This window comes from Columba livia, chromosome 3 (genome assembly GCF_036013475.1).
Source record: "Columba livia isolate bColLiv1 breed racing homer chromosome 3, bColLiv1.pat.W.v2, whole genome shotgun sequence".
NCBI classification, from domain to species: domain Eukaryota; kingdom Metazoa; phylum Chordata; class Aves; order Columbiformes; family Columbidae; genus Columba; species Columba livia.
This window is the reverse complement of record NC_088604.1, coordinates 36,475,439-36,499,061: the sequence shown is the minus strand read 5'-3', so window position 1 is coordinate 36,499,061 and position 23,623 is coordinate 36,475,439. Positions and strand designations below refer to the sequence as shown.

Here is a 23,623-nt window from a genome sequence, read left to right as displayed (position 1 = left end):
GTCAATTAGTCTTTGCCAACTAGCAGTTTCAGTATTCGATTCATAAATGTAAATTTAATCTGAATATGTGAAGGAAGGATATGGAGCTATAGCAAGTGTTGACGTCTGCAGAGCTCACACTGTACTCTCCACCAGTTGGGAGCAGGTCCCCAGGCTCACAGACACATGAACTGCACAGCTGAAGGGTTCTGCCCCTTTGTGATTATCGGTTGCCTGTCAGGAGAGTGAATGTCACCCTACTCTGAGCACTATTCCCTTTTGTTCGCCTCCTTACTCTGGCCGATCAGAATAACTGACTACAGGGGGTGCTTCTTGTTTATGGCTCAGGTTTGAATCAGGGGTTTTTCAGTTGATTGTTTTTTACTGGCAAATACAGAGCTGATGCAGATGGATTTTCAGTAACTGACCTAAACCTGCAGTTTGCCAAGCAATCGGGCTGCCCTGGAGAAGAGGAAGCTTTCAAATAATGTATTTATCCCAGTGCCCCCTCATTCTGTGTTTTAGAGAGTTTTTTTCAATATTTTAGGAGGTTATTTTGCTGGTCTTCTGTGATCTTTCTGGTTCCAATTATGTTTTTCTCTTGGTCACCTTACTGTGAATAATTCCACTTATTGCATATTCTTTTGAAAGAATAACAGAGAGCCCTCATGCAAGAAACAGTTTTCCTAGCTTCACTTATTCTGTAGATTTTCTTTTTAAAGTCCTTCTTGCAGTTCACATCTACTTAGGCAAGTAGTAACTCTGTTCTGTAGATGTCAAAATGTTACGTAGATTCCTCAGGCTAAATCAAACTACCTGTGCATTTGGCAGGAACACAGTGATGGAAACTACTCCTCTCATTGTGTGTTATATAAAATGTATAAAGAGAAAATGTTACCAAACAATTATTTCTGTGCGATCTCTGTTGAAACTTTATTCCTGCAAATACCTGTTCTGTCTCATACAGCCCAAGAGATTTAGTGATGGCCTCTGCCTTTTCCAGAGGAGGAATACTCTCAAAATTTTTTGGAATACCAAGTGTTGGGGTATAAATTCAGGTCTCATTCAACCCTGATAATTATGGGCACAGACCTGAGGATGAACATGAATACCCAAAGTGCTTCTCAGTTAGGTCAGGTTGGGCTTCAGATTAACCCAAGAAAGGAAGTCTAAATACAGTAACTCTCCCACTTAGGGTCTCAGCTTCTCACCAAGTGAAAACATTTGTGTTTTAGAGGGAGAGCCAAGGAGCGCAGGAAGGAGACCGTCTTGCTTTTATTCAAAGCAGGAGCATTTGCCAAACACAGTTCGAAGCAGATCCTTCCAAAGTGTTGGTGCTAAAAGCCAGTCTGTCAAACTTCTTTTGTCTCCTAGGTGAATGTCCAGTCAAAAGATACACTTTTCTCAAGTAGGTGTTCTTCAGATGTGTGGGTTAGTTGATTTTGAACAACCTCCTGCTTTTAAATCCTGTTAAATGTGCTCAAATAGTTTATCAGCACTAATTAGGATTTTAATGCATCTTTCCAGATTGCAAAAGAAGCCTACAGGAATAACACTGCCTCCACCTACCCACAGCCTGAGGACCTCGAAGCTTTCATTCGCTCTCAGGTTTACAGCACCGATTATAATTGCTTTGTGGCTGACTCCTATACCTGGCCTGAAGAAGCCATGAAAGTGAAACTGTAAATATTTACTGAACAAACTAACAGCACTTAAAACACATTAAAATATTAAGAACATTTTCTGCCTAGGAAGCCTAAGAATAGCTAATTTTTTAAGATGCAGAAAACTTTTTTTCTAAATTGTAATATTTGTTAGGAACTCAGAGCAAGAAATCATATTAATTATAAACCAGAAAAATAAAAATTAATCTGAGAAATATGTTTGTGTTGTTTGGTTATTTTGATATTTTTACCAAGATATCCTACACTAGAGTTTGACAGATCTTTTTTGTTATCAAAGTAAGTGGTGAATCTTGAGAACTTTGTCACAAATGTGAATGAGAAGTTAAGCAGACAAATGGTGCCATGAAAAATTGAGAAATATATATTATGACTTTTTAATCCATTACAGGTCACACTGTAATTTGCATGAATTGTCAAGCTATTATTTAAAACCAAACCAAACAAAAAACCCCAACAACAACACTTTTAAACAACAGTAAGATTAGAATATTTTCCTCTAAAGAAAAGCCTTATTAGTCACTCCTGTGTGGAGTAATGAAAATTTTCTAACAAGAACTGAACCTGCAGATCCTTTTGTTCACATCTAATTATAATATTTTAACATTACTTTGATAAGCTAAAGTCTTGTAAATGATCAAAGATTTCATTCCCCCACCAAGATAACTGCTGTTCTGATACACTGCAATTGTTTGGCCTCAAATTCATGGAAGCGCTTGGACTCCATGTTCTTGGCAAAAAAAGGAGTATCAAAATGTTATGAATAGGCTTCTTTTTTGACTTAGATGTTTTCTTACAAACATCAGTCATCCGGCTAGTGGTATGTTTTTAAACCAAATGAATTACTGTAATATCTGAAGGCAAAGTACTTTTAAACACACATCATATGTGATAAAGTATTATTCTTTGTAACAAATTCTCAATCACCCAGCTGAGGTCTACTAAATGAATAATTATTATGGGGGAAGAGTCCATCATTATGTGGGGAGCAAACACATTTTGTTAATTCTATAGTATTTACTGATTGTTTCTTTTGCTTACTACTATTTGAATGATCTGGTTAGCTTAATCTCTTCAGTATGGTCTTTAAAATAGTTTTTACAACTTCATTGAGAACTCAGTATGCTGAATGTGTTCATCTATATGCTAATGTCAACTAAAGATATATTATTTTGTTTCCCATTTCCCATTTGTTAACAGTTATCAAAAGTGATACCTGGCAGTGACCCTTATTCTTCCACCAAAAAAAAGTGATTCCCTCTGCAAACCTCACTGGAAGCATCCAGGGACACTGCTCATGACCTGCATTATTCTGGATTCATAATTAGCATTTCCAGAAATAAAAGTCCTGAGGCTGTGGTTTTCCTTAGGAGGATACGTGACTGGATGGTACTGTCAGCAGTTTCCTCCTGTAGAAAAAATGAACACAGCTTGTGCTCAGAATAAAGCTTTACACAGCTCTAACTCTGAATTGTTTGACTGTCCTCCTGCACGGATTTCCCATTTCCTTCTGGTAGAAATCTTGTGGATAAGCCCTATCTCTAAACTGGTTAGTTTTGCAACTTTACACAAAAAAGGTTATCATTTGGCAACCTCCCAACAGGACTGAATGCAAAATGTTTTGAGTCATGATCAGGTGGAATCTGTGCTCATACATCAATGTTCTAAAAAAACCCCAAAGAATTATTAGTTGTTACAGAATCACCACTCCAAGAAAAATGTAATATACTTTCTGGACAGTTCTGGAAACAGCTTGTACTTGAACTGTTTGACATGCTTGAGATTATCTCTACAAAACCAAAAATTAACTTTATTTGTGCAACCCCTTAGCTCTGCCACAGCCGCAGACTGCAGGTCCTGAATTCACAAGAGGGAGAAGCACTTTCTCCCTCACTGCATAAGGGGAACCCGTAAACATTTTTTGCCTTACTGTGCTTTTGGCCAAAGTTACGGTCATACAAGCAACGTGAGTGAAAGAATGTACATTCATAATCATTTTGAGTAACCAGAAATACTGCTGTCCCCTGTATTTCAATATATTATTATGTAAAAATGTACTACAACACTTCCTTGTGTTTTATTGAAATAATATCTGTTATTTTTGTAATCATCAGCTGAGTGTACTGAAGCATAGTCTTTAAATAGCTGCTGTCTAAATGGCCTGGTTTTTAGATTTGAACAGCCAAACCTGTACAGCTCAACACTATGTCTGCTTTTATTGCTCAGTACCAGTTTTCATATTACAGTGACAAAGTGGAAGGTAGTAAGCTGGTGGTTCTTTAAGGCACAGCTACTGGGGACTTTTCAGTAGTGTTCTTCATGTACATGTTATATTGATGATATTTAAACAGGATAATCCATTATAAATTGGAAGACAACTGCAATTCACTATCATCTAAATACACACTCAGCACACTACCCTGTAGGAAAACGCTGACTAATGAGCCATTAATATTGTTTCCTGTTACTTGAAAATTGTGCCTCAGTACTAATTTGACATAGAAAAGATTGGTAAAGTTATATGGATTTTTATTTAATGTATACAATATTTATTTTCATTTTTATATTTTTACATGTATTTCCTTCTGTAATGTAGGGGGAAAAGAAACATTAAACTTTGTCTCAACTCACACATTTTCATTTCCAAGGTGCTTGGCCTAACAATGTAAACGTAAAATGTCAGGAGCTGAGCAGCTGAAAAACTACTATTAACAGAAGCAGACCATAAGGAGACAATACAAAGAGAATTGCAAAAATGATGCTATTGACAATATATGTACTACCCAAGGCATTCAAGGGACAGGTCATCTGGACTTCTTTCTCCCCCCGCCCCACCCTTTATTTAGAAGCAAAACTTGGTCCTGTGGCTGGACACAAACATTTCATGGATTAGTTGAATGAAGTGAGAGCAGATACTTTGAGATGTAGTAAAAAACATTGCACACACTAATCCATTAATGTAGCAGTGAGATTTCCTTGAGCTGAGTGTGCTTCTGTGTTGGAAACCACAGTAATCTGTGACGGCAGCCGCTTTGGTAACCCACAACTGTATGCAGAAGTTAACTACAGGTCTGCACTGCAGCTCAGTAACACACAGCACAGTATAGGTGAGACAGGATACTAGAGTGTGGGATGCTTATCACCTTGCAAGCAGTTTGAGGCGTGTCTCATACTGACGAATGACAGTTTTAGGGTCTCAGAAAAATACGTGGCAATTCAGAACAGAAGCTCATAATAGCTACCTGAACCATTATTTGCATATGTTAAACAGTTTCCCTTTTCACAGTAGCTATAAGGCACAATCTTCCAATGTTAGCATCATCTCTTGCTGTCCAAAATTAAAACACCTTACAGTTTCTCTTATTTGTCTGAAAGTTTGCCTTCAACACCAAATAGAATCTGAAAAATATGTCCACTTTGATGTTGTTTCAGGAACTCTAGGAACTGGCCAAGATCCATGTGATAGTCATTCCTCAGGCCATAATCACCATGTGCCTGAAACTGCAGATCTTCAAAAGCATGGAAGAGACGAAGATTATCAATGCTTCCTTCTGTTTCTACACTCTCTACATGCTTGCATGAAATATGCTTCCAGTTGGGATACCTAATAGCATGCCAGAACTCTTCACAGTTTTCTCTGAGTCCCTCCACACACATGACACCAGGTTTCCCTGTTAAGCAGAAGCCGGTCAGATTTAGCTTCTTTGCACAGTCAAAAATCTTCTTCCTCAGTTCCTGCCGGTATATATGATGGCTGTAGATCCACATGCGATGCAATGTTTCTTTAACTATGACTTCTTTTGAAGCACTTTCAGAAGAAATCTTGCTGTTTTCCAGGTAAGGCAGGCTGTTGTCTTTCACCCATTGCACAGCTTCGCATATACACAGTTCCCCTGAATCTAAAGAGGCGACGTGAGAAGTGAGAGCAGTGTTGAGCTGCAGCTGCTGCTGCCTGTGCAGGGCATTGGATCTTGCAAAAAGCTGAGGAGCTACGTGAGGATACATATGAGGCAGCAGTACCTGCAATTCCACTTTTTCCTTAAAAACAGAATACACACACACAAAGAAATTCTTCAGCTGCTGAAAGACATGCTAGACTCTTCTCCCCTGTCAAAGGCAGATTCTGAGGAATTAAGTCTGTGACATCCTAAAGGCAGGAATTAGTTCTTCCACTTCCCTTTTGGCCACTCCTTTCCTTTTTTTGCACCATGCTAGGACCTTCCCAGCCTATCTAATGTTATCTTCTGCTGTTTACAGAAATAATGCCATGGCTTGAAAGAAGGTACTTCTACAATATTTCTATTACATGTTCTCAGTACGTGCTCAGTGCTGCTACAGCAATAAACTACCAGTCTGTCAGAGTCAAGGGGCAAGTGGCTTTTGGGAACTGTAAAATGACTAATTACCTTTCTCGGTTCCTTGATAATCTGCCATGGAAAAAAACTTCCCGCAGAAGCCCTCCCTACGCAGTTCATAAGATTTCTGAAGCTGGTGAAGGGGTACATTTTAGAACTATACCTAAGCCTGTACATAAGTTTCCAAATAATCATGAGGCCATCTTGTTACCCAGTAAATCGTTCTAATGTTTAATTATCCTTATTCCTAGGAAAATGCATATACTTCTAGGTTGAGTTTGTTGGTTTCCAATTTCTAGTCATTGCATTATTGTGTCATCAGACCTACATTAATGGCTATATTCTCTATGCAAGTATTTACATTGCTTAATTGTCATACATCATCCTTTCTTCAACTGGATAAATTATTTGAACTCCTTATATTCTAAATGTTGGGGTTTGTGCCCAAGTACATAGGCTGTTTTTGTTTCAGCGTTTGTGTGGCTCTTCTTAATAGTATTCTGCTATCTGGGGCTATTTTTACATTAGTTTATTTCAAATACAGATCAATGAATGTTAGTACATGTAGCAAGGGGTGGAAGAGAGAAATAAGGGGCAGTTTTGTTAGAATAAAGTCAAGTCCAACGCAGGTATTCCCATGAAGGAAGAGTTGCCTTTGTAGCACACAACTCTTTGTAAAACAGTAAACAACCCTCATATAAGTACAATGCTGGCTAAGCTCTTGTGAATGCTTTGGTGCCGCTGATATCCATTCCCATCAGGGATTCTATCAGCCTTTCTTGCCCAAATCAAGTGAAGACTCAATTAAAACCAAAAGTATTTTGTTACTTTTTTCACAGTAAACAGAAATCAGTGGGGGGACTTCCCCCTTTTTCACCTTGCAGAGTTTCTTAGTGTCTGCGCTAGGAGTAAAGAAAATGACACATATCTACGTGGAACTTCTCACCTTAGCCTCCCCTACATCAACAGCAATTGAATATCCGAGCTGTGCGGGCAGAGTTCCATCGGTGTTTCTCAGGTAGCGCTGCACGCCAGGCATGGCATCCTCATCCAGATTTATTTCTCCTTTTTTGGGAAACATTGAAAGGAGCATTTCCAGTTCCAGCAGCTGGAGCTCCAGGCACTCTCTCACTGTGACAGCCATCGCTCTGTCCTCCGCACACACCTGGAACGAGAGGCCTGGTGTTTAACATACGGCGAGGTTTAGCACCACGCCGTGCAGCCTAACAAGCCGGCCTCGCCCGGAGACCCCGGGATTTTTTAAGGACGGGATTTGCGCTTAATCCGACTGGATACAAACCCTTTAGAAGCCAGTCCCTCCCAGGCGCACGGCCCAGCCGAGCTAGCGCAGGGAAGGCGCTGCAGCCCCGCGGACACCGAGCGGCCGCGCATGCGCGCTGGGCAGCCTCACCTGGCCCGCACGGGTCCCAATCCCAGCGGAGCGGAGGCAGGAGCGGTCATATGGCTCTTCGTGCCGCCGCCACCTGCCCGGTGCGGGCCGCCCAGAAGAGGAAGCGGCGCTACGACCCTCGACCCAGCGCCACCTCCCTCAGCACGGCCGTTGAACTGTCGCTCCGCGAGCCGCAGGCGGGGGGGGGGGCGCATGCGCGCTCAGCGGGGCGGGGCAGCCGCGATGGGGGTTCGGTGTCCGTGTCGGCTCCGCACGCCGTTCTCCGCTGGTCACCCACTCCGTCTTAAATCCCTGCGGTCAAGGCGTGAGACGCCGCGGCGGGCAGGTGGCTTCCTTCCGCGGGGCCTCTCCCAAAAGCCTCTGGCGGAAACGCACCCTGGGCGGGAACACCGCGGGGCTGCGCGGCCGGGGCGCGGAGGAGGGCGGCGGGCTGCCCGGGGTGGGGAGCCACGGTATGGCAGGCTTGAGGGACGTGCCGGCTGCTTCTCCTGAGGTACCGCTCGTACTGCCGGGCGTTTGCAGCCCCCGAGGCACCGCTGGTACCCAGTGCCCCACGGACCCGGGCAGAGCCTCACAGGCCGTGCCGGGCCAGCGAACGTACGGGCAGGAAACTGCACGAAATGGAGGCGCCGCGTTCGTGTAGGTGGGCACACGGGGCGGGCGCGGGCCCGTGCGCTGGCACCGGCGGGGCTGAGCGCATTCGCTCCTGGAGACACTGCTGACGTCAGCGTCGGAGTTTCTCCGGGCGCGGCGACGTGGCTCAGCCCCGGCCCCGGCTCTGATTGCCGAGTGGGCGTGGCCCTTACGCCACGTGGCGGCGGCGTGCCCGCCCTCCGTGCTGCCATTGGCGGGGAGTGGCTGGGGGCGTGGCCGCGCCGGCTGCGGAAGGGGAGCGCGGCGGCGGGGGCAGGTGAGCGGCGCCGGGTGAGGCGGGTCTGGTGGGATCCTGTCCATCGCGGGTGGGATAAACATCGGGTCGCGGTGCTGGGGGGGCCCGAGACTCTCAGCCATGCGGGGAGGTGGCTGCCGGACCCACTTGTGGCGGCGTGCGTCCGGCTGGTCCTTCCCGGCCCAAGGGCTGCCAGCGCCTCAGGTGCCCAGGGAGGGGCTGGGAACCGCAGCTCAGCAAAGCCGCGACCCGGGTAGAACATCCAGGTGACACTACTGAGGGGTTCCCTGTGGCTGTCAGGGCTCGAAGAGGGAGGACAGGCTGCTTTTAAACTCAAAAGTTAATATATGGAGTCGTGGCAGAGGGCACTAGGTGGTTAATGTTACAGTGAGAAATGGCAAGCCCTTTGCATAACTTTGTTTGGATCCTTGGATCCAGCCGTTTGAGAATTGCAGCTCTCCCCACCTAAATCCCGTCATCGTTTGTAATCTGGTGAAATCTGGTCGGGCTCTGTTTATCTAGTGCTGTACTAGGAATGCAGAGTCCCCGTCATGGGTTGTTCTAGTAGTGGTTCCCCTCACATTCTCACCAATGGATCTGATATGAACAGTTTAAGAGATCTGCGGGCTGCAAAATTAAATAGAGTGCAAAATGTGAAACTAATTATGATGACTCAACTTCTCTCACTTGTGTCTGTGTTACTTCCTTCTCTAGAAATGGATCCTGAAGCCCTCAAGAAATACTCAGCGTTGCATCCTAAGCCTCCTGGACTTACTCTTCATTATGGCACCGCCGGGTTTCGCACCAAGGCCGAACAGCTTGATCACGTCATGTTCCGCATGGGCATGCTGGCTGTTCTTAGGTCCAAAGCCGTGGCATCTACTATTGGCATCATGGTTACTGCATCTCACAATCCTGAAGTAAGAACAACCTTTACTTTAAAAAGAAAGTAGATGTGATCAGGCTTGTGGAATCAAAGATCTTCATGGCACTGAGAGATCAGATCCTGAAGGCACCTGGACCTGCTTAAATCATGTGGTTAGCCTGCTCCCTCTAAATATAATCTCCAGCACCTTTGAAGTTACTTTTCCCTGTACACACGAGCATAATTTTCCCTCATCTGGAGATGCTGTAACGTAGGAAATTCGTGACTTTGGCAAGCTAGGAGTACTCCTGACAAGTGATGAAGCAAAATCTGCAAGTTTAAAAAATAAAGAGGTGCAGCAATTACATATCAGGCATTTAGACTTCTTTTTATGCAGAATTCCAGGTTATTAGAATCTCCCCTTTCGTTATTTTAATGTGAAATGAATTTCATACCAACGTTGCAAGGGGGAAAAGGTTAGTTACTTAATATACTGGTTGTGCTAATTTTGGGGGCTTGTTTGGAGCTTTAAATAAAGAGCTAAGCTATTGCATCCCAGACATGCTCCACATTCAAAGAAACAATGTGATTGAACCATGTGTCAGCTGTCTTCAAAGACATTTTGTTAAGCTGCCCACTTTTAGGCTTACTATCTTTTGTTCTCCTTTTTCTTCTAAGGAAGATAATGGTGTGAAGCTGGTTGATCCCCTTGGAGAAATGCTGCATCCTTCCTGGGAAGAGTATGCCACACAACTAGCAAATGCAGAGGAGCAAGAGTTGCAGGAAACAGTTACTGACATCTGCCAAAAAGCAGCAGTGAACCAGCACAAAGATGCTTCCGTTTTTATTGGCAGAGACACCAGGTAATGAAAAGATGCTGTAGAATTATGCTGCTGTTATGGAAGTCCCAGCGTTTTGTTCACGACTGCTTTTGGACGTTTAGCCCTCTGCAGCCAGATTTTGCCTTTTTTTTATGCCTAGTCTGCTACCTGTTATTTTACGATTATAACAATAAACAAAAGTTTTCCAGTGCTCTTCCTGTCTTCCCTGATAGTTATGAGCACTTCCTAGCACTGTTTCTGATCAGGATGCTTAATTGTGGGGTTTTTTTGTGAGTACCATGTGGTAGCTTTCCAACTTCTTTATTAGAAGGTGCCTACAGCAGAAAGAGGTATGGTATGGCTGAGTTTGTCTACTAGCAGGAAGCTTGTAGAGTCACCTTCCCTTCCACATGTGCTCCCTTCAAAGTCCATATGTAAATGTCTTCTGCAACCGTTATCATTTCTTGTTTTCCAGGCCAAGCAGTGAGAAACTTTCGCGGTCAGTAATAGACGGTATCTCCGTTCTAGGTGGTCAGTACCACGGTATGTTAAACCTTTGCAATTCTAGTCTGATTTCAGGTTTTTGTGTAAATGTGACTCTGTTATGTCGCTCTAAGGCAGTAGCCCGGACACCATTTCCATTTTTGCTTGTAAGGATCTAATTTCAGGGTATTTGTGTGGCTTTAATGCAGGGGCAGGGTTTCATCTTTTCATGACAGAACTTGAAAAATTTAATATGTGTTTCCTGCGCTGTATTTCTCTGTTTATTTTCGAACAGCAAGTACTGTACAACTCTTAAGGAGGAATTAATTTAGTTTTCTACTTCTGAATATTGTGCCTTTTTATTTTATGCTAGATTATGGTCTGGTGACAACACCACAGCTACATTATATGGTCTGCTGCCAAAACACCCAAGGGCAGTATGGGAAAGCAACGCTGGAAGGTTATTATGAAAAACTATCCAAAGCTTTTATGGAACTGATAAAAAAGGTGAATACTGGGTGTTGTCTTCTTCATGCAAATGTACAAAATGAATATCTTGTGTTTGTTAGCATGTTTGGGTCTACAGTTTCAAATTCAGTATGCCTCTAGGTGTGGTTTCACTAGGGTATGAGTTCACTTTGCCCCTTCTTCCTTTGTGCTAAGTCTCCCGGCTCTGGAGAGAGTCAGAGGCACCTGAAGATTGACTGTGCCAACGGAATAGGAGCCCTGAAACTGTCAGAAATGCAGCCCTACTTGCCAAAGGAATTACTAATTCACCTCTATAATGATGGAACCAAGGAGAAACTCAATTACTTATGTGGTGCAGATTTTGTGAAAGTTCACCAGAAACCACCTAGAGGTACGTAGTCAGTAATTTTGTATCCTTTTACCTTCTCTGCAGACCTAAAAGCGTAGGGTCTAGCATTGGCATATCATCTTCAGATAAGCTGACCACCCTGTTTCTTACTAAGTGATTGCATGAATGGTTCTGCTAGTGTAGTGCAACAGAGAGAACTGTACGGCTGGGTTTGGTTTGGCACATCCCTAGTTTATATTAGTCTAAATTTTTTTGAGGAGTACAGTATGTCTCTGACTTGCTGAAATATGTTTGACAGTCTGGTCTGAATGTTGAGCTGGTGGTGTCCAAAGATCAGTCAGGACTGGCTTATTGTTATTTACTTCCACTTATGTTATCAAGAAACATTTACCTTGTGGGCTGGGCTTGCAGACAGTTTTCCGGGTTCCTGAGGAAGAGCTGGGATAATGAACAACTTGGTGCCAGCAGGCTGACTGATTGACGTAAACCAGTGAGGAAATTATTTCAACCAATTTCCTGCACAAAGTGCATACAAGAAAATCCCTGAACTGGGGGGAGCAGGCTAGTTTGGATATTAGATTTTTTGAGGCTAAACTGCGTTCTCCGTTCGACAGCTGCACCTTCACTGCAACTGCCAGCCCAACCTGATCACCAGGGTACAGTGTTGTTTCCCTCTTGTCGCGCTGCTTGCATGCTGGAGAAATGTAGGAAGGGCAGCAGCAGAGCAGCAGCCCCTGCCAGGGATGGATGCTGCTGTGTCACATCTGGATCCTGGCTCTAACTGGGACTGAGGGGAGACTCCTTGGTCATTTCTCTCTGCTTTGAAAAGAAAATGTGGTTTCCTAATTATTCACCGAAATAAATATTCTGATTTTTCTGAAGTGTCAAGTGGTAACAGCTGCCTGTTTAAAGTCATAGGAAGCCTCAACCTGTTAAGTGTTGCAGTTGCCATTACCTCATGCTTTAGCCAGAGGACCTCAGTGGTGGTGGGATATATTGTCCTGTGTCACTGCAGGTGTGCAGGAGAAGAAACAGGCAAGTTCTGGGGTGCAGTTTCCTGTGTTCTGAAGGATGAGGTGTCAACAACATGGGCCAGTTTTCCTGTCTGCTTGTGTGCTGAAGTGTTGTTTTCCAAGAAGGGGTTACAGGCAGCAGCGTGTCCTTTGGCGCTCCCTGCTGAGTTCCTGAGGGACTCTGAGATCAGCCGAGGGAATGGCCAGAATGTTCCTGAGAAATGGACTATGAGGTTAATGTGGCCAACATCTTAAAGAAAAGCAAGATGTACCTTAATAAAAGAGCAGTTCATTCTTGTGCAGTGTTCCTGTGTGAGGTGGTGACAGCTTTACAGCTACTTCTCTATTGGCGTTAAGCCTGGGAAGTTTTTGAGGCAGGTACTCCCTATGCATTATATACATTGTTGTATAAATTGAATATCAAGCAAACTAAACATGAGATATTTTATAGCCAGCAGATCCACTTCTAAGGTATTTTTGTACAGCTCTGAGAAATCTTGGTGATGGGTGCTTTGGAGTGGGGCTGTTTTTTTTTCCGTAGTAGGATTGATGTGCCACCTCCTGTTGCAATTGCTGCCACTTCAGTGGTGGCTTTGCTGGCATGTGGCTCTTGCGTTAGGAAAGCAGGTCTCCTCTGTGAAAGGGAGTGAAGGGGAGGTGCAGGTCTGGAAAGCGGGAATGGGATAAAATAAAACAAGCCTGAATATTCCCCAATAGAAGTATTTTTGATGCAAGGGAAAAAATAGTCGATTCCCATGTGTCTTGGAGGGTGAAGTATGTAGAAGTTTTACACCAGGAGCATGCAGTGGACCTGCCACATGCCAGGAAATGCTGGTGACGTGGCTCTGGAGCCCAGCTCTGCCCAAGCATGGTTTGCCTGCCCCCCCAGGGGTGCATGGTGTGTCATGGCCCTGCGCAGAGGAGTGGTGGGGAGGGCTGGGCAAGCACCCCGTGTCCAACTGAGCTCAGCCGGTGCTGCTCGCTGCTCCGGGCCCCATCCAGCTGTCCCTCTGCAAAGCCTGACTTGCTCTGCTGCACAGCAGGGGAAGTGCAGTTTGCCTGGGTCTGTGGGTGATGTGTGCGGCTTGGTGGGCTCTGTCGTGGGTGAGAAAAGGGGTGGGTGTTCTTCTGCTGCAACCTTAGGCCGTTACTGACATTCAGCGCTTATATCCAGCATTTAGAGAGGTGACTACACACAGTAGTTCCGGGACTGATTTTTATCTACATCTGGGAGGAAGGTGTAGCATAATAACCTGCATTTTTGATATTTATATTTTTGATCTAGGTATGCACTTTTCAGTTGCCATCCCATACAGCTTCTCTGTTGTGAGTCTCTTTGTAAAAGCAATGTCTGTTTCAGAGCATTAGTGTTGTGTGCGTGTGTGTGTCTGCACAGGACTAATTTCCACACAAGACCCACACTGGGAATAATTTAAACATTTTATATCTTTTTCTATCTCTAAGTTGCATTTGTACCTCTATGTGCACTAGGGCTCGACATGAAGCCCAATGAGAGATGCTGCTCATTTGATGGTGATGCAGACAGAATTGTTTACTACTACAAGGATGAAACTGGCCGTTTTCACCTAATTGATGGAGATAAAATAGCAACTTTAATTAGTATCTTCCTTAAAGAACTTCTTGGCAAGGTAACATTAATGTATGAAATGAATGCTGACACTTTAATTTGTAACGTGTAAAATAGTCTAAGGAAGCTGTGTCGGTTTGTACAGTGACCTAAAATGAACCCAATTTGAAAAGAGATCAGTCCTGTACCTCAAAAATGGTGTTGTTACAAGGGTGTGACTTCCAAACTCCAAATAACAATCTGAGCACTGATATATTAGCCTGGAACCTTTTCTTAGTAGGAGAGAGCTTTTCCAATTTCAGTGTATAAAGCACTGATGTTCTATTCTCTCACTTTTGTTATCTTTTATTTTTCATTAATTTTGGGTTCAGTCCTTTACTTTATGAAGGCTGGGCATTCCATTTGCCTGAGAACGTGGTTGTGGCTGTCAAAGGGGTTTGTGTCATTGTTCCAAACCCACTATCTGCCGTGTAGCATCCTCTCCCCACAGAGGATAGACAGAAAAAGCTTTTATTTTTCAGAAGCCCTCTTAGACTTGGCATCTGTGATACCCAACCTAGACGAGGTATCCTGGTTTTGTTTTCTTGGAGGCCAGCTAATTTCTTGCATGGTGGCAGAGAAGCTGGCCAGGGAGGAGAACTTGTGCTTACCACCAGCCTTTGCTTGCTTTGCACTGGAAGCTTTGTCCCCACTGCTTGTGTATGTGACCTGATGTAACGCCGTGTGTTTGGCCAGTGCATTGAGCTTGCAAAAAAATGTGATGTACAAAGACATGACGAGAATTCATTTTGTCTTAAACACGTAGAAATTGTCTGTGAGCTGCTGCCTTCCTCTGATGCCCAGGAATTTTAAGTGTCTGTAAGAGAACATATTTTGAATAATAATTCTGATTATCCTCCCATGTATCCTACTTGTCCGGCCATGTGCCTGTCAGACAGTAACACACTTTTGCTTCTTGGTTTGCTCAGGTGGGACAGACCTTAAAGATGGCAGTGGTGCAAACAGCGTACGCCAATGGGAGTTCCACACGCTACCTTGAGGAAACACTGAAGGTATTCTCCATTTTTTCCCTGGTAGTTCTCTGCAAACGTTGTTTACTGCAAATTTGTTTACTTTAAAAACAAATACTACTGTAATATGATTGCTGGGAAAAGTTAAACTAGGCTAAAATAAATGACTGTTTCAAATCCACAAGTAGCAACTAAATTCTTGGTGGTAAAAGAGACGCAAGATGATAGCAAAGCTGAAAAAAACTCTGGTCAGCTTTTGCTAGTTAAAATAAAATAAAGTTTGGCAAAAGTGAAACAAAATCACTTGTCACTTCTGGAACAAGTTGAGGATTTTATGGCTTTGCAATGGCATCAGTAAAGGTTCCTTGATACTTTGACACAGGTTGTTTCAGTTTCTACGACAGGCTATATGTTGTTCCCTACAGAAATTGAGCTGAGGTATGATTTCAGTTAGGGTAGAAGTCTGGTATGTATGTTCCCTGAAACTATAAAATGAATGGAGTTTTTCTTGGTTAGGGGTTTTCTGTTTCTTGATTTTGGTTTGGTTTTTGGTGGGGGTTGTTTTTTGTTGTTGTTGGGGTTTTTTTTGTTGTTGTTGTTATTGTTTTTTTTGTTGTTGTTGTTGTTATTGGTTGTTTCTTTGTTCTTGTTGTTTGTTTGTTGGGTTTTTTTAAATTAAAAAAACCCAGCGTTTATTTCCACTTAAATAAATGAAATCTTTTTAATGAGCCTGTAGAAATAGTGGATAATTTTATCTCGGGGAGTCAGTAGCTGTGAAACACAGGTTAGTCTGTGACAGTCTCTACCCCATGTTGGTGCTTAGTTCCCCCCAGGAGAGCACGTAGCCCTGTTTTCATCTCTGCGTATCCTTGGGCTGCAGGTACCTGTGCACTGTGTCAAAACAGGAGTGAAGCACTTGCATCATAAGGCCCAGGAGTTTGATGTTGGTGTTTATTTTGAGGCAAATGGACATGGTACAGTAAGTATGAGCAAGTAATGCATGAGATCAGGCAATATGTACAAGATTTTAGTTGGATTAGCTGGAGGAGGAGGTGTTTTCACTCTCTGCTTATATTTATAAACAAGACTTTTCTCTCTTTGGTTAAGAATGGACTTCTTTCCCCTTTCTGTCTTTATCATAGCATTGCCACCATCTCCTCTGTGGTTTACATGGGGCTGGGAATTCGTGGTAGCAAACATTAATTATGATTATACAGGCTTAAATGGTAACAGTTTTTTTCCTCATTGCTGCACGTACCCTAATTTGCAATGTGGGCTGATCTTTACAAGCTCTCTTTGTTTCATTCTAGGTATTATTTAGTAAAGCTGCTGAAACTAAAATAAGACAACTGGCAAACGAGGAGAAAGATGATGAAAAAAGAGAAGCAGCGAAGGTGCTAGAAAACATGATCAACCTGATTAATCAGGTAAAAACTGAGAGAACCAAATCACTATATTAACAATCTTGGGGCTAATGCTGCTGGTAAATTCCTGTCAGGCCACTGGGGCAGGAGGTGGGGTGCCATGAGAGAGGGGCCAAGAAGCAAAGTGCAGGAACAGTCCTCTTGAGAAAAGTGTGATACTTTCTCCTGAGATGCTTTCATCTGGAGCAGTCTCCCGGCTTTGGCATCCAAAGAGGGAGTGGGACAGCATGGGAACCTCGTGATAGAATGTGACTTGTTCATGATTCAACATGCAGTATGGGAGGAGGGGGGTGTTCCAGTGCCCATGTCCACACACTCTTGGGACTCCTTATCTTGGCACAGATGTTACTCATCTGGGGAGAGCCTTTATGCATCCTGACCCCACAACAGTGCTTCTTAGGAGAGGTGAGGCCGGGCACTTGCCCTTGGCAGAGCTATACATGTGTGCTGCTGTTTGTACCACAGGGGCAGTGGGGAAAGGAGAGAAAAACAAAACACCCCCCAACCAACCAAAAGCCTCTTCTACCCAGGCTGAGGCAAGGCAGCCTGGCTGCATTTTCATTCTCTTCAGCTGAAGGTTCCTTTGTTTCTTCCCTCTTAACTGCTCCAGTATTTCTTCCCTTCCTCTTAACAGACAGTTGGTGATGCTGTCTCAGACATGTTGGTCATTGAGGCAATCCTGGCTCTGAAAGGCCTGACAGTGCAACAGTGGGATGCCATCTACACCGACCTTCCCAACCGGCTGCTCAAGGTTCAGGTGAGTTACACCTGGCTGGCTCAGGTTACTGCAGCCTCTTGGGGCCCTGCTGGGAGCAGCTCTTGCCTACCTACATTTAGATAAGCTTTGTTTTAAAGCTAAACCAGCCCATTGAAGGGCAACAAGCCATGAAACCATCCACATGAGGGAGCAGAAATTCACCTGGACTAAAATAAAAATATACCTTATACAAATGGTGAAATAATACCAACTGTATTAAATAAAAAAAACCTGAACAAAACTATTCAAATTCTAACTTAAAAATAGAAAAAAATCCTATTTTGAAAGTTAAGAAAGGAATTCTAAGGCACCTGCCTGCTGGGCAGCTGGATTTTTCTTGCTGTGCCACTTTGTGTAACTTGAATATTCAGGCTCTTACTTCATCTTCTCCAGTACTCAAAGAGCTCAAGAACAGGCTCCTGCATGGTTACACTCTATCAGGCACCATAAGGGAGCTCTGGGTTCTAAATGAACCAGAGGAAAGTTTTCTTCTGATCTACTGGAAGAAGCTGCAGCGAGGAGCCAAGGAGGCACATTCAGAACTGACCCTTTTTCCAAAGCAAGCAGCTGAGTCCTGTCAAGACTGAGTTAATACCTGCTGAGTAGTTGAGCTGGGATCCCACAGTGTTAGAATTAAGCAGGGAACTCCCAAATTGAGCTCTTCTGCAGGCAGTGCAACACATCAAATCCAGAAGTTCTGTCTTAACTGTGACCTTTTTCATTCCACTCTCATTGTACAGCTTCAGCACACAAATAAACTGTCTGTTTTTGATGCTGCAGGTTGCAGACAGGCGAGTTATTGACACAACAGATGCAGAGAGGAGGGCAGTTACACCTCCAGGACTACAGGAGGAAATCGATGCGCTTGTAAAGAAGTACAAATTGTCACGGGCGTTTGTCCGTCCATCAGGAACAGAAGATGTAGTTAGAATATATGCTGAAGCAGATACACAGGTCAGAGCTTAAACAACTTGTATATGAAGTGGATTTATTTATGTTAAAGTCTCCTGCTTAGCATTGGGTGATGGAGGGAGAAGTATGTTTACATACTCCTCATTTAATCGCATTTAGCAGGTGATTGCAAGTGAATGCAAAATGTCTCTGGCTGTTATTTACAAAAAGAAATGTTTAATGTTCTCAGTGTTTAAAAGTTAACTATTTATGAAGGCAGATTTGACACTGGATGAGATTTGGACAAGAAAGCCTTCTGAGAATTCAGGATTAAGAAGAAACTTACTGCATGATTTCATAATAAGCAAAATTAAAAAACAACAACAAAACAAACAACAAAACCAAAAAAATCAAACTTAAGAGTTAGTCCACATGTGAACTTAAAAGTTGACAGCAAAAGCAATGCTCCTGCCTGCTTCTTCCTGCCAGCATGACCACACTGGCAGAAGACGCCCGAGGACGGCAGAGCAATAGGAGGCACCAAGCATTTGCAGGATAACGCTTGCCTTAACATCACATCCTTGCTCTAACCTTCTCACACTGACACCAATGTAACCAACTTTTTAACTGCTCCACAGGAGAACACGGACGCCCTTGCCCATGAAGTCAGCCTGGCTGTTTACCACCTCGCAGGTGGAAGAGGAGAACCCCCCCAGCCTCTATAACAAGTGACACAACTGCAGTTAAAGTTTGTAACTTGACTTATTTTTTTTAATATTACTTTCTTACCACTTGCTCTTGTGGACGTACCCAAACCTGCCTGAGAGTAGCGAAGATTAATCAGAACTGAGTGGAATATTATTCTGCTTATTTTTTACCTCTATTAGCAACTTACCTCTTAATGAGATACTCTTGCTGCTGAATGTTTCCCCTGCAAGTATGTGTAACTTCTGAAGTTGAAGTGACTTAGAGGCACCTCACGTCTTGACAGGCAGCGGCCTGGCCATGCCCAGAAGGAATCATGCTCCCACCCAGCTTATTTCGTAGGTTATTGTCACCTTGTGCCTGAAGTCCTGCTCCCACATCCCCAGCACACTGCTGCAGAAACATCACCCGACCTCCCACAGCAACTGCAGCGTCCCTGGGCAAACAGTGTCAGGCAGAGCCTGGTGCTGGTCTTGAGATTCAGTTCACCTCAGTTCAAGAGGGAAACAACATGATGAAAGAGCATTTTGCAAATAATAACATATCATTGCAATAATATCCTAATTGGATACTTTTACAAAATTAAGATATTATGCTAATACTATATATAATCACTTTTAAGACAGGAGGACAGTGCCAAGTTTGTTTTCTGTGGCCCTTACTCCTCAGCAGTGTGAAGGGGTGGGGCAAGGGGATGTAATGTTTTAGACACACAAGTATTCCGCTCTGCATAGATGAGTTCAGGGTACCTACCTCTGACAAATGTGTTCTTCATGGCGGTCCGGTATTAACTCCTGGAATGATGGCATTTTCCAGATTGCTAAATAAGCACAAGTTCCAATTGATTAAAAAAAGACAAATAAACTGGAAACAAATTGAAAAAATGTGCAACTTGTATTTTTTTTAGGATTTTTTTAAAGACAGAACTCAAGACAACAAAACATGTACTGTAAATAGTAGGCACCATAATCAATATGAGCCACCAATATTTAAACGTGATTCAGGCCACATCCAGAACTTCTCTCTTATTTACAAATATTTAACTTAAATACAACATTAAGTATTTCATTACATACAAAGTAAGAAAAGAATACTATACAACTGGGAAAGATACATATTTCATTTAAATAGTTACATTACATATAAGGTGAATAGTACCAGTTTGGTTTATGTTTTTATGACACCTTCAAGAAAATCCTTCTCAACCATTTCTTCTATCTTTTGTCGTGCTTTGCTGGAGAAGGTCTTGAGGTTCTCCATTTTTATGTCCTTACTTGGAAAGCAGTTGGGGTAAAGGACAGGGCTCCCTGAGTGTCCAACACATCTGCTTGTGACTTTGCTGTTAAAAACTTGGCTGAGCACATTGAAGAAAGGCAAAAGCTGCTCAATGCTGCGAACAGTGTAGATGGTTAAAAGCAAGTGACCTGGTTCCCAACTGAGTGTTTTCCCTGAGCTGTCTTCCTCCGGGTTTTTCTGTAAAGAGAGATAAAACAGAAAAAGCAAAGGTAAAAGTAAGACTAATGCCTAATGAAGTATTTTTCCCATATTCCAAAAATATTTGGCCTATCAACAACATACACATCTGCTGGCATGCAGCTTTCAAAGGAGATTTCCTGTTTCTCTCTTCTCCGTACTTCACAGTATCAGTGGTTGGGAGTGAACAGGCTGGCACTGCAAGCAAAGCTGTGCTGTTCTAAGTATCGGCAGTAACACATGTGGAGGCTCTGAGTGGGCACTGGAAGTTCTCACAAAGGAAAATGGTTCAGGTACTCATGTTCTCAGAAGAACTTGGTTAAGCAGGTTTCATTTAGTGGAGGGAGTTTCACAGGAGAGAATTTCAGGAACCCCACCAGTGAAGGCAGCAGTCACACACCAGGTGCCACAGGCAGTGTCAGTCCCCCTGTTAGGGGTTGCCTTAAATATCTGCATGCTAAAATACCTGAGCACTAACACCCAGCTGCTTATAAGGTACCCTTCACTATTTTTTTTTTTTTGAGTCAAAAAACATTCAAATCTAGATAACACCACCACAAACACTTTGTTTGGACTGTTACTGACAGTAACAGGGAGACCTTCTAGAGTGAACCAGAGTTCCAGCAATGCTGGTTTTTATTCTGTGAGGAAGAGGAAGGGAGCACAAAGGCCACATCAAGGAGAGCCACCTCCTGATCCACCTCTGCCCAGGCAGGGGTGCGAGAGCCCCAGGGGCTGCCCAGCTCCAAAGGAGCTGGTTTGGTGATGGAGGGAGAGCAAAGGGAAGGGGCAGCAGCGGGAGGTGAGGGTTGCCCACTGCACAGCCTTTGAGCAAACCGATTTTCTTCAAGAGATGAAACTTCTGCAAATAATAGTTTTTGCCCTTTAAATGAAGCAACTGGAGCCTACATGACATCCGTTTCACAAAAAGCAATAAGGTTAAAATACTAAATACATTCATGTTGAATTTTAATCTGGTGGTTTGGCTCCCGGTCATAGAAGAGTGCTGTCCTAGCTCTACTCTTTATTCTCTACAAAGTCTCAAGAAAAGAAACACTCATAATGAAATAGAACAAAGAGAAGACTATTCCAACACAGGAAGAGATGTTGCTGCCTCCTACTTCTAATGAAGTTACCAGTTTTTAAAGTTTCTCCTTTAAAAATTTCACACTGGATTCACAGAGGACAGGCTTTTCTGTACTGGTTCCCTACGGGGCTTAGTATTACTCAGTGGTGAGCACAGACTAACTGCAGCACACAGCCAGGGTCAGTGTTACACAGCTGACAATCAAATGGGCTGCACGTGCAAGTTCTAATTCTCTCTCTGACAAATGGAATACAATCTGTCCAAGTAATTTCCTCATGGCAGTTACCTTGGCAAACACCACTAATTCCTCCGATGCTAAAAACAACAGTTAATTTGACAGAGACTGGATGAGGGATTGTGTGTTTCACACTTGCTGTTTGGCAAAAATGATTTTACAACTTAATTTTATAATAATTTGCAATAATGATCCTTCTTAGACGTAACACTACCTTGTTGTAATCTATTTTATATAGGAAATCAACTTTAAAATAATTCTTTTAGTTATCTACAAAAATAAGGGCCCTCATGACTCTTTCACTTCAAAAGATCTCTCAAGTTTGTCCTCTTACAAGACTGATCTCTCAGTTCCTACAGGAAGCTAAATAGTGCCCAGGGCATTGAGGTGATGGTATTATGTTGAGCTTGTTTCACAACTCAAGCATCAAAGGCCACCCTCACCTGATGCTTGGCCATCTCCAATCCCTCCAAAACCACCGTCTTAAAGTCCTCCTGCTTGTCCTGTGGAAGGAAAGAGGAGAACTTTCAGACTGCATTTCATATATCAAAATAACACTTTGCCATGAAGGCTGTGCAGTTGCTTGGTTGGGTGCTGTGCTTTGGCCAGAAAATGACCCACCCCAAAGAGTCCCTGGTCCAGAAACTGCAGACTCTGGGGCTGGTGTGGCTAAGACACTCTTAGACAACAACAGCACTGCCACTTTGGTCTTCCATTTATTGCCAGTAGTGCTGCAGGAGGTTTTTAACACATTTTCTTCAGAGAACACAGCCCGAGCAACACAATACTACATGAATCTGAGCATCCATCAGAGTGCCCTGAAGGAAAACTAAAATCCACTGGAACACATTGCTCAGAAACAGTTAATTTCTAAGAAAAACTCACAGCTATATGCAACAGTATTCTCCTCTGCACAAAGAAGAAACGGCCTGGAAGTCAATATTTGTTACCTCATGTTCCTCTCATCATTGTACCCTTAGCTATGTCTCACAGTGTGCAACTGCTGCCATGACCAGGGGGTTCCAGAAATTCCATGAATTTTTCTATCTTCTTGAAGCATACTGTGGAAGTCCTGACTTCAGGCATTTATCTCAACATACAGTACTTACCAGCATGTATATTTTACATATCATATGTAATTTATAATTCACGCAATGAGAGTATTTGGAGTGTGAAAACTTTCTAACAGGTACAGCACACTACGTTGAACACCAGGGTTAGAAGCTACACCTGATTAGCAGTCAGTTCAAACTGATTATTCTTTTATACATGCGAGAAGAGAATTTTAGTCTCATCTTCATGGTTCAAAAACCAATAAAACGAAGAATGCAGATGTGCTTCAGATATTTGTTTTATCCCCTGTAGCTGCAAGCCTTGCATGAATAGTTCCGATCTGCCTAGAACTAAGTTATCCCTGAAGTTTACGTAGCCCCTTGTGTATCAGCAGTCATTTCTTTATTCAAGGAAAACATTCATTAGAGATTGTAAATGCAGCAGCTACAACAAGCTGCCAGTGTTACAGCCCTGGCAACGCCATCTATTTGGAGGGAAACCCAAGAATGACATTTCAAAGCTCTTTCCCATATGGCTTCCAGCTTTCTCCCTGTTTTCCCTGGCCCGCCCAGCAAGGCTTCCCAGTGAAGTGCCTGCCAAGGGCTCTCTCCTCACAGCAGAAGCAGCAAAGTATCCAACACCTATTTTCTTATTTGTGGCAGCAGAAGGGAACTCCCTGGGACAGGGCCTGTCCAGCTGCCAGCAGCTCAGGAGCAGACCAGGCCTCCACCCCACCCAAACCAGGGTGTTCATTTACCTCACACACCAACGCCCACGACAGCCCTAATTCTGCTCCCACCCTGCAAACTGTGCAGCCAGATTCTCACAGAACTGTTTCTACTGCTCTCTGCCATCTTCCATTCATTGTCACTGCTTTGGGGAAGAAATTCAGCCCTCCCCGGCTCAGCACAGTCTCAGAACTTTTGGTTCTGTTGTTTTTAGAATGCAACAGTTTTCCTCACATTTAAATGTGATTATTCATAAAAAATGCTTTTCTACTTTAAAAAGTAGCTAGTTATACTAGTATACACATATATGACTATTTAAAAGTGATTTTATCTTAAAATATATTAGACATTGAAGCA

At 43.3% G+C, this 23,623-nt stretch overlaps 4 protein-coding genes across 18 annotated transcripts in view; 2 read left to right on the top strand and 2 right to left on the bottom strand.

The window, feature by feature from the left end:
- The window catches only part of ME1 (malic enzyme 1), a 167,842-nt gene extending 165,984 nt beyond the window's left edge, over positions 1 to 1,858 (top strand). For 2 of the 3 annotated variants that reach the window (XM_065055293.1, XM_065055291.1), the window contains one exon: positions 1,507 to 1,858. In XM_065055293.1, the coding sequence (XP_064911365.1) occupies positions 1,507 to 1,665 (159 nt within the window). In that variant the 3' untranslated portion in view covers positions 1,666 to 1,858. 3 annotated transcript variants of the gene reach the window in all.
- A 2,315-nt stretch (positions 1,859 to 4,173) lies between these two features.
- Positions 4,174 to 7,656, bottom strand: RWDD2A (RWD domain containing 2A). Of its 2 annotated transcripts, none has more exons than XM_005506725.3 (3): positions 7,428 to 7,656; positions 6,963 to 7,181; positions 4,174 to 5,699 (listed from the first exon to the last, which is right to left on the bottom strand). In XM_005506725.3, exons 2-3 carry the CDS (start codon positions 7,158 to 7,160, stop codon positions 5,022 to 5,024), a joined length of 876 nt encoding a protein of 291 aa, XP_005506782.2. In that variant the 5' UTR covers positions 7,161 to 7,181; positions 7,428 to 7,656; the 3' UTR covers positions 4,174 to 5,021. The 2 variants fall into 2 exon arrangements, with proteins under 2 accessions (XP_005506782.2, XP_064912488.1); XM_065056416.1 differs by having other exon boundaries at positions 7,317 to 7,454.
- PGM3 (phosphoglucomutase 3) lies at positions 7,615 to 19,574 on the top strand. Of its 6 annotated transcripts, none has more exons than XM_065056405.1 (13): positions 7,615 to 7,731; positions 9,031 to 9,236; positions 9,860 to 10,044; positions 10,478 to 10,545; positions 10,859 to 10,992; positions 11,149 to 11,344; positions 13,807 to 13,964; positions 14,872 to 14,955; positions 15,794 to 15,892; positions 16,224 to 16,340; positions 16,972 to 17,094; positions 17,875 to 18,048; positions 18,624 to 19,574. In XM_065056405.1, the coding sequence occupies exons 1-13, from the start codon at positions 7,620 to 7,622 to the stop codon at positions 18,708 to 18,710; spliced, it is 1,743 nt and encodes a 580-aa protein (XP_064912477.1). In that variant the 5' UTR covers positions 7,615 to 7,619; the 3' UTR covers positions 18,711 to 19,574. The 6 variants fall into 6 exon arrangements, with proteins under 6 accessions (XP_064912477.1, XP_064912480.1, XP_064912481.1 ...); XM_065056408.1 differs by lacking the exon at positions 7,615 to 7,731 and adding an exon at positions 7,942 to 8,070; XM_065056409.1 differs by lacking the exon at positions 7,615 to 7,731 and adding an exon at positions 8,130 to 8,337.
- DOP1A (DOP1 leucine zipper like protein A) overlaps positions 19,566 to 23,623 on the bottom strand; it is a 65,801-nt gene continuing 61,743 nt past the window's right edge. For 4 of the 7 annotated variants that reach the window (XM_065056398.1, XM_065056401.1, XM_065056400.1 and 1 more), the window contains 2 exons: positions 21,929 to 21,988; positions 19,566 to 20,163 (listed from right to left, as the gene is read on the bottom strand). In XM_065056398.1, coding sequence (XP_064912470.1) covers positions 19,858 to 20,163; positions 21,929 to 21,988 — 366 coding nt within the window. In that variant the 3' untranslated portion in view covers positions 19,566 to 19,857. The remainder of the gene's footprint in view (positions 20,164 to 21,928; positions 21,989 to 23,623) is intronic. The other 3 variants (XM_065056402.1, XM_065056404.1, XM_065056403.1) reach the window with 1 other exon arrangement.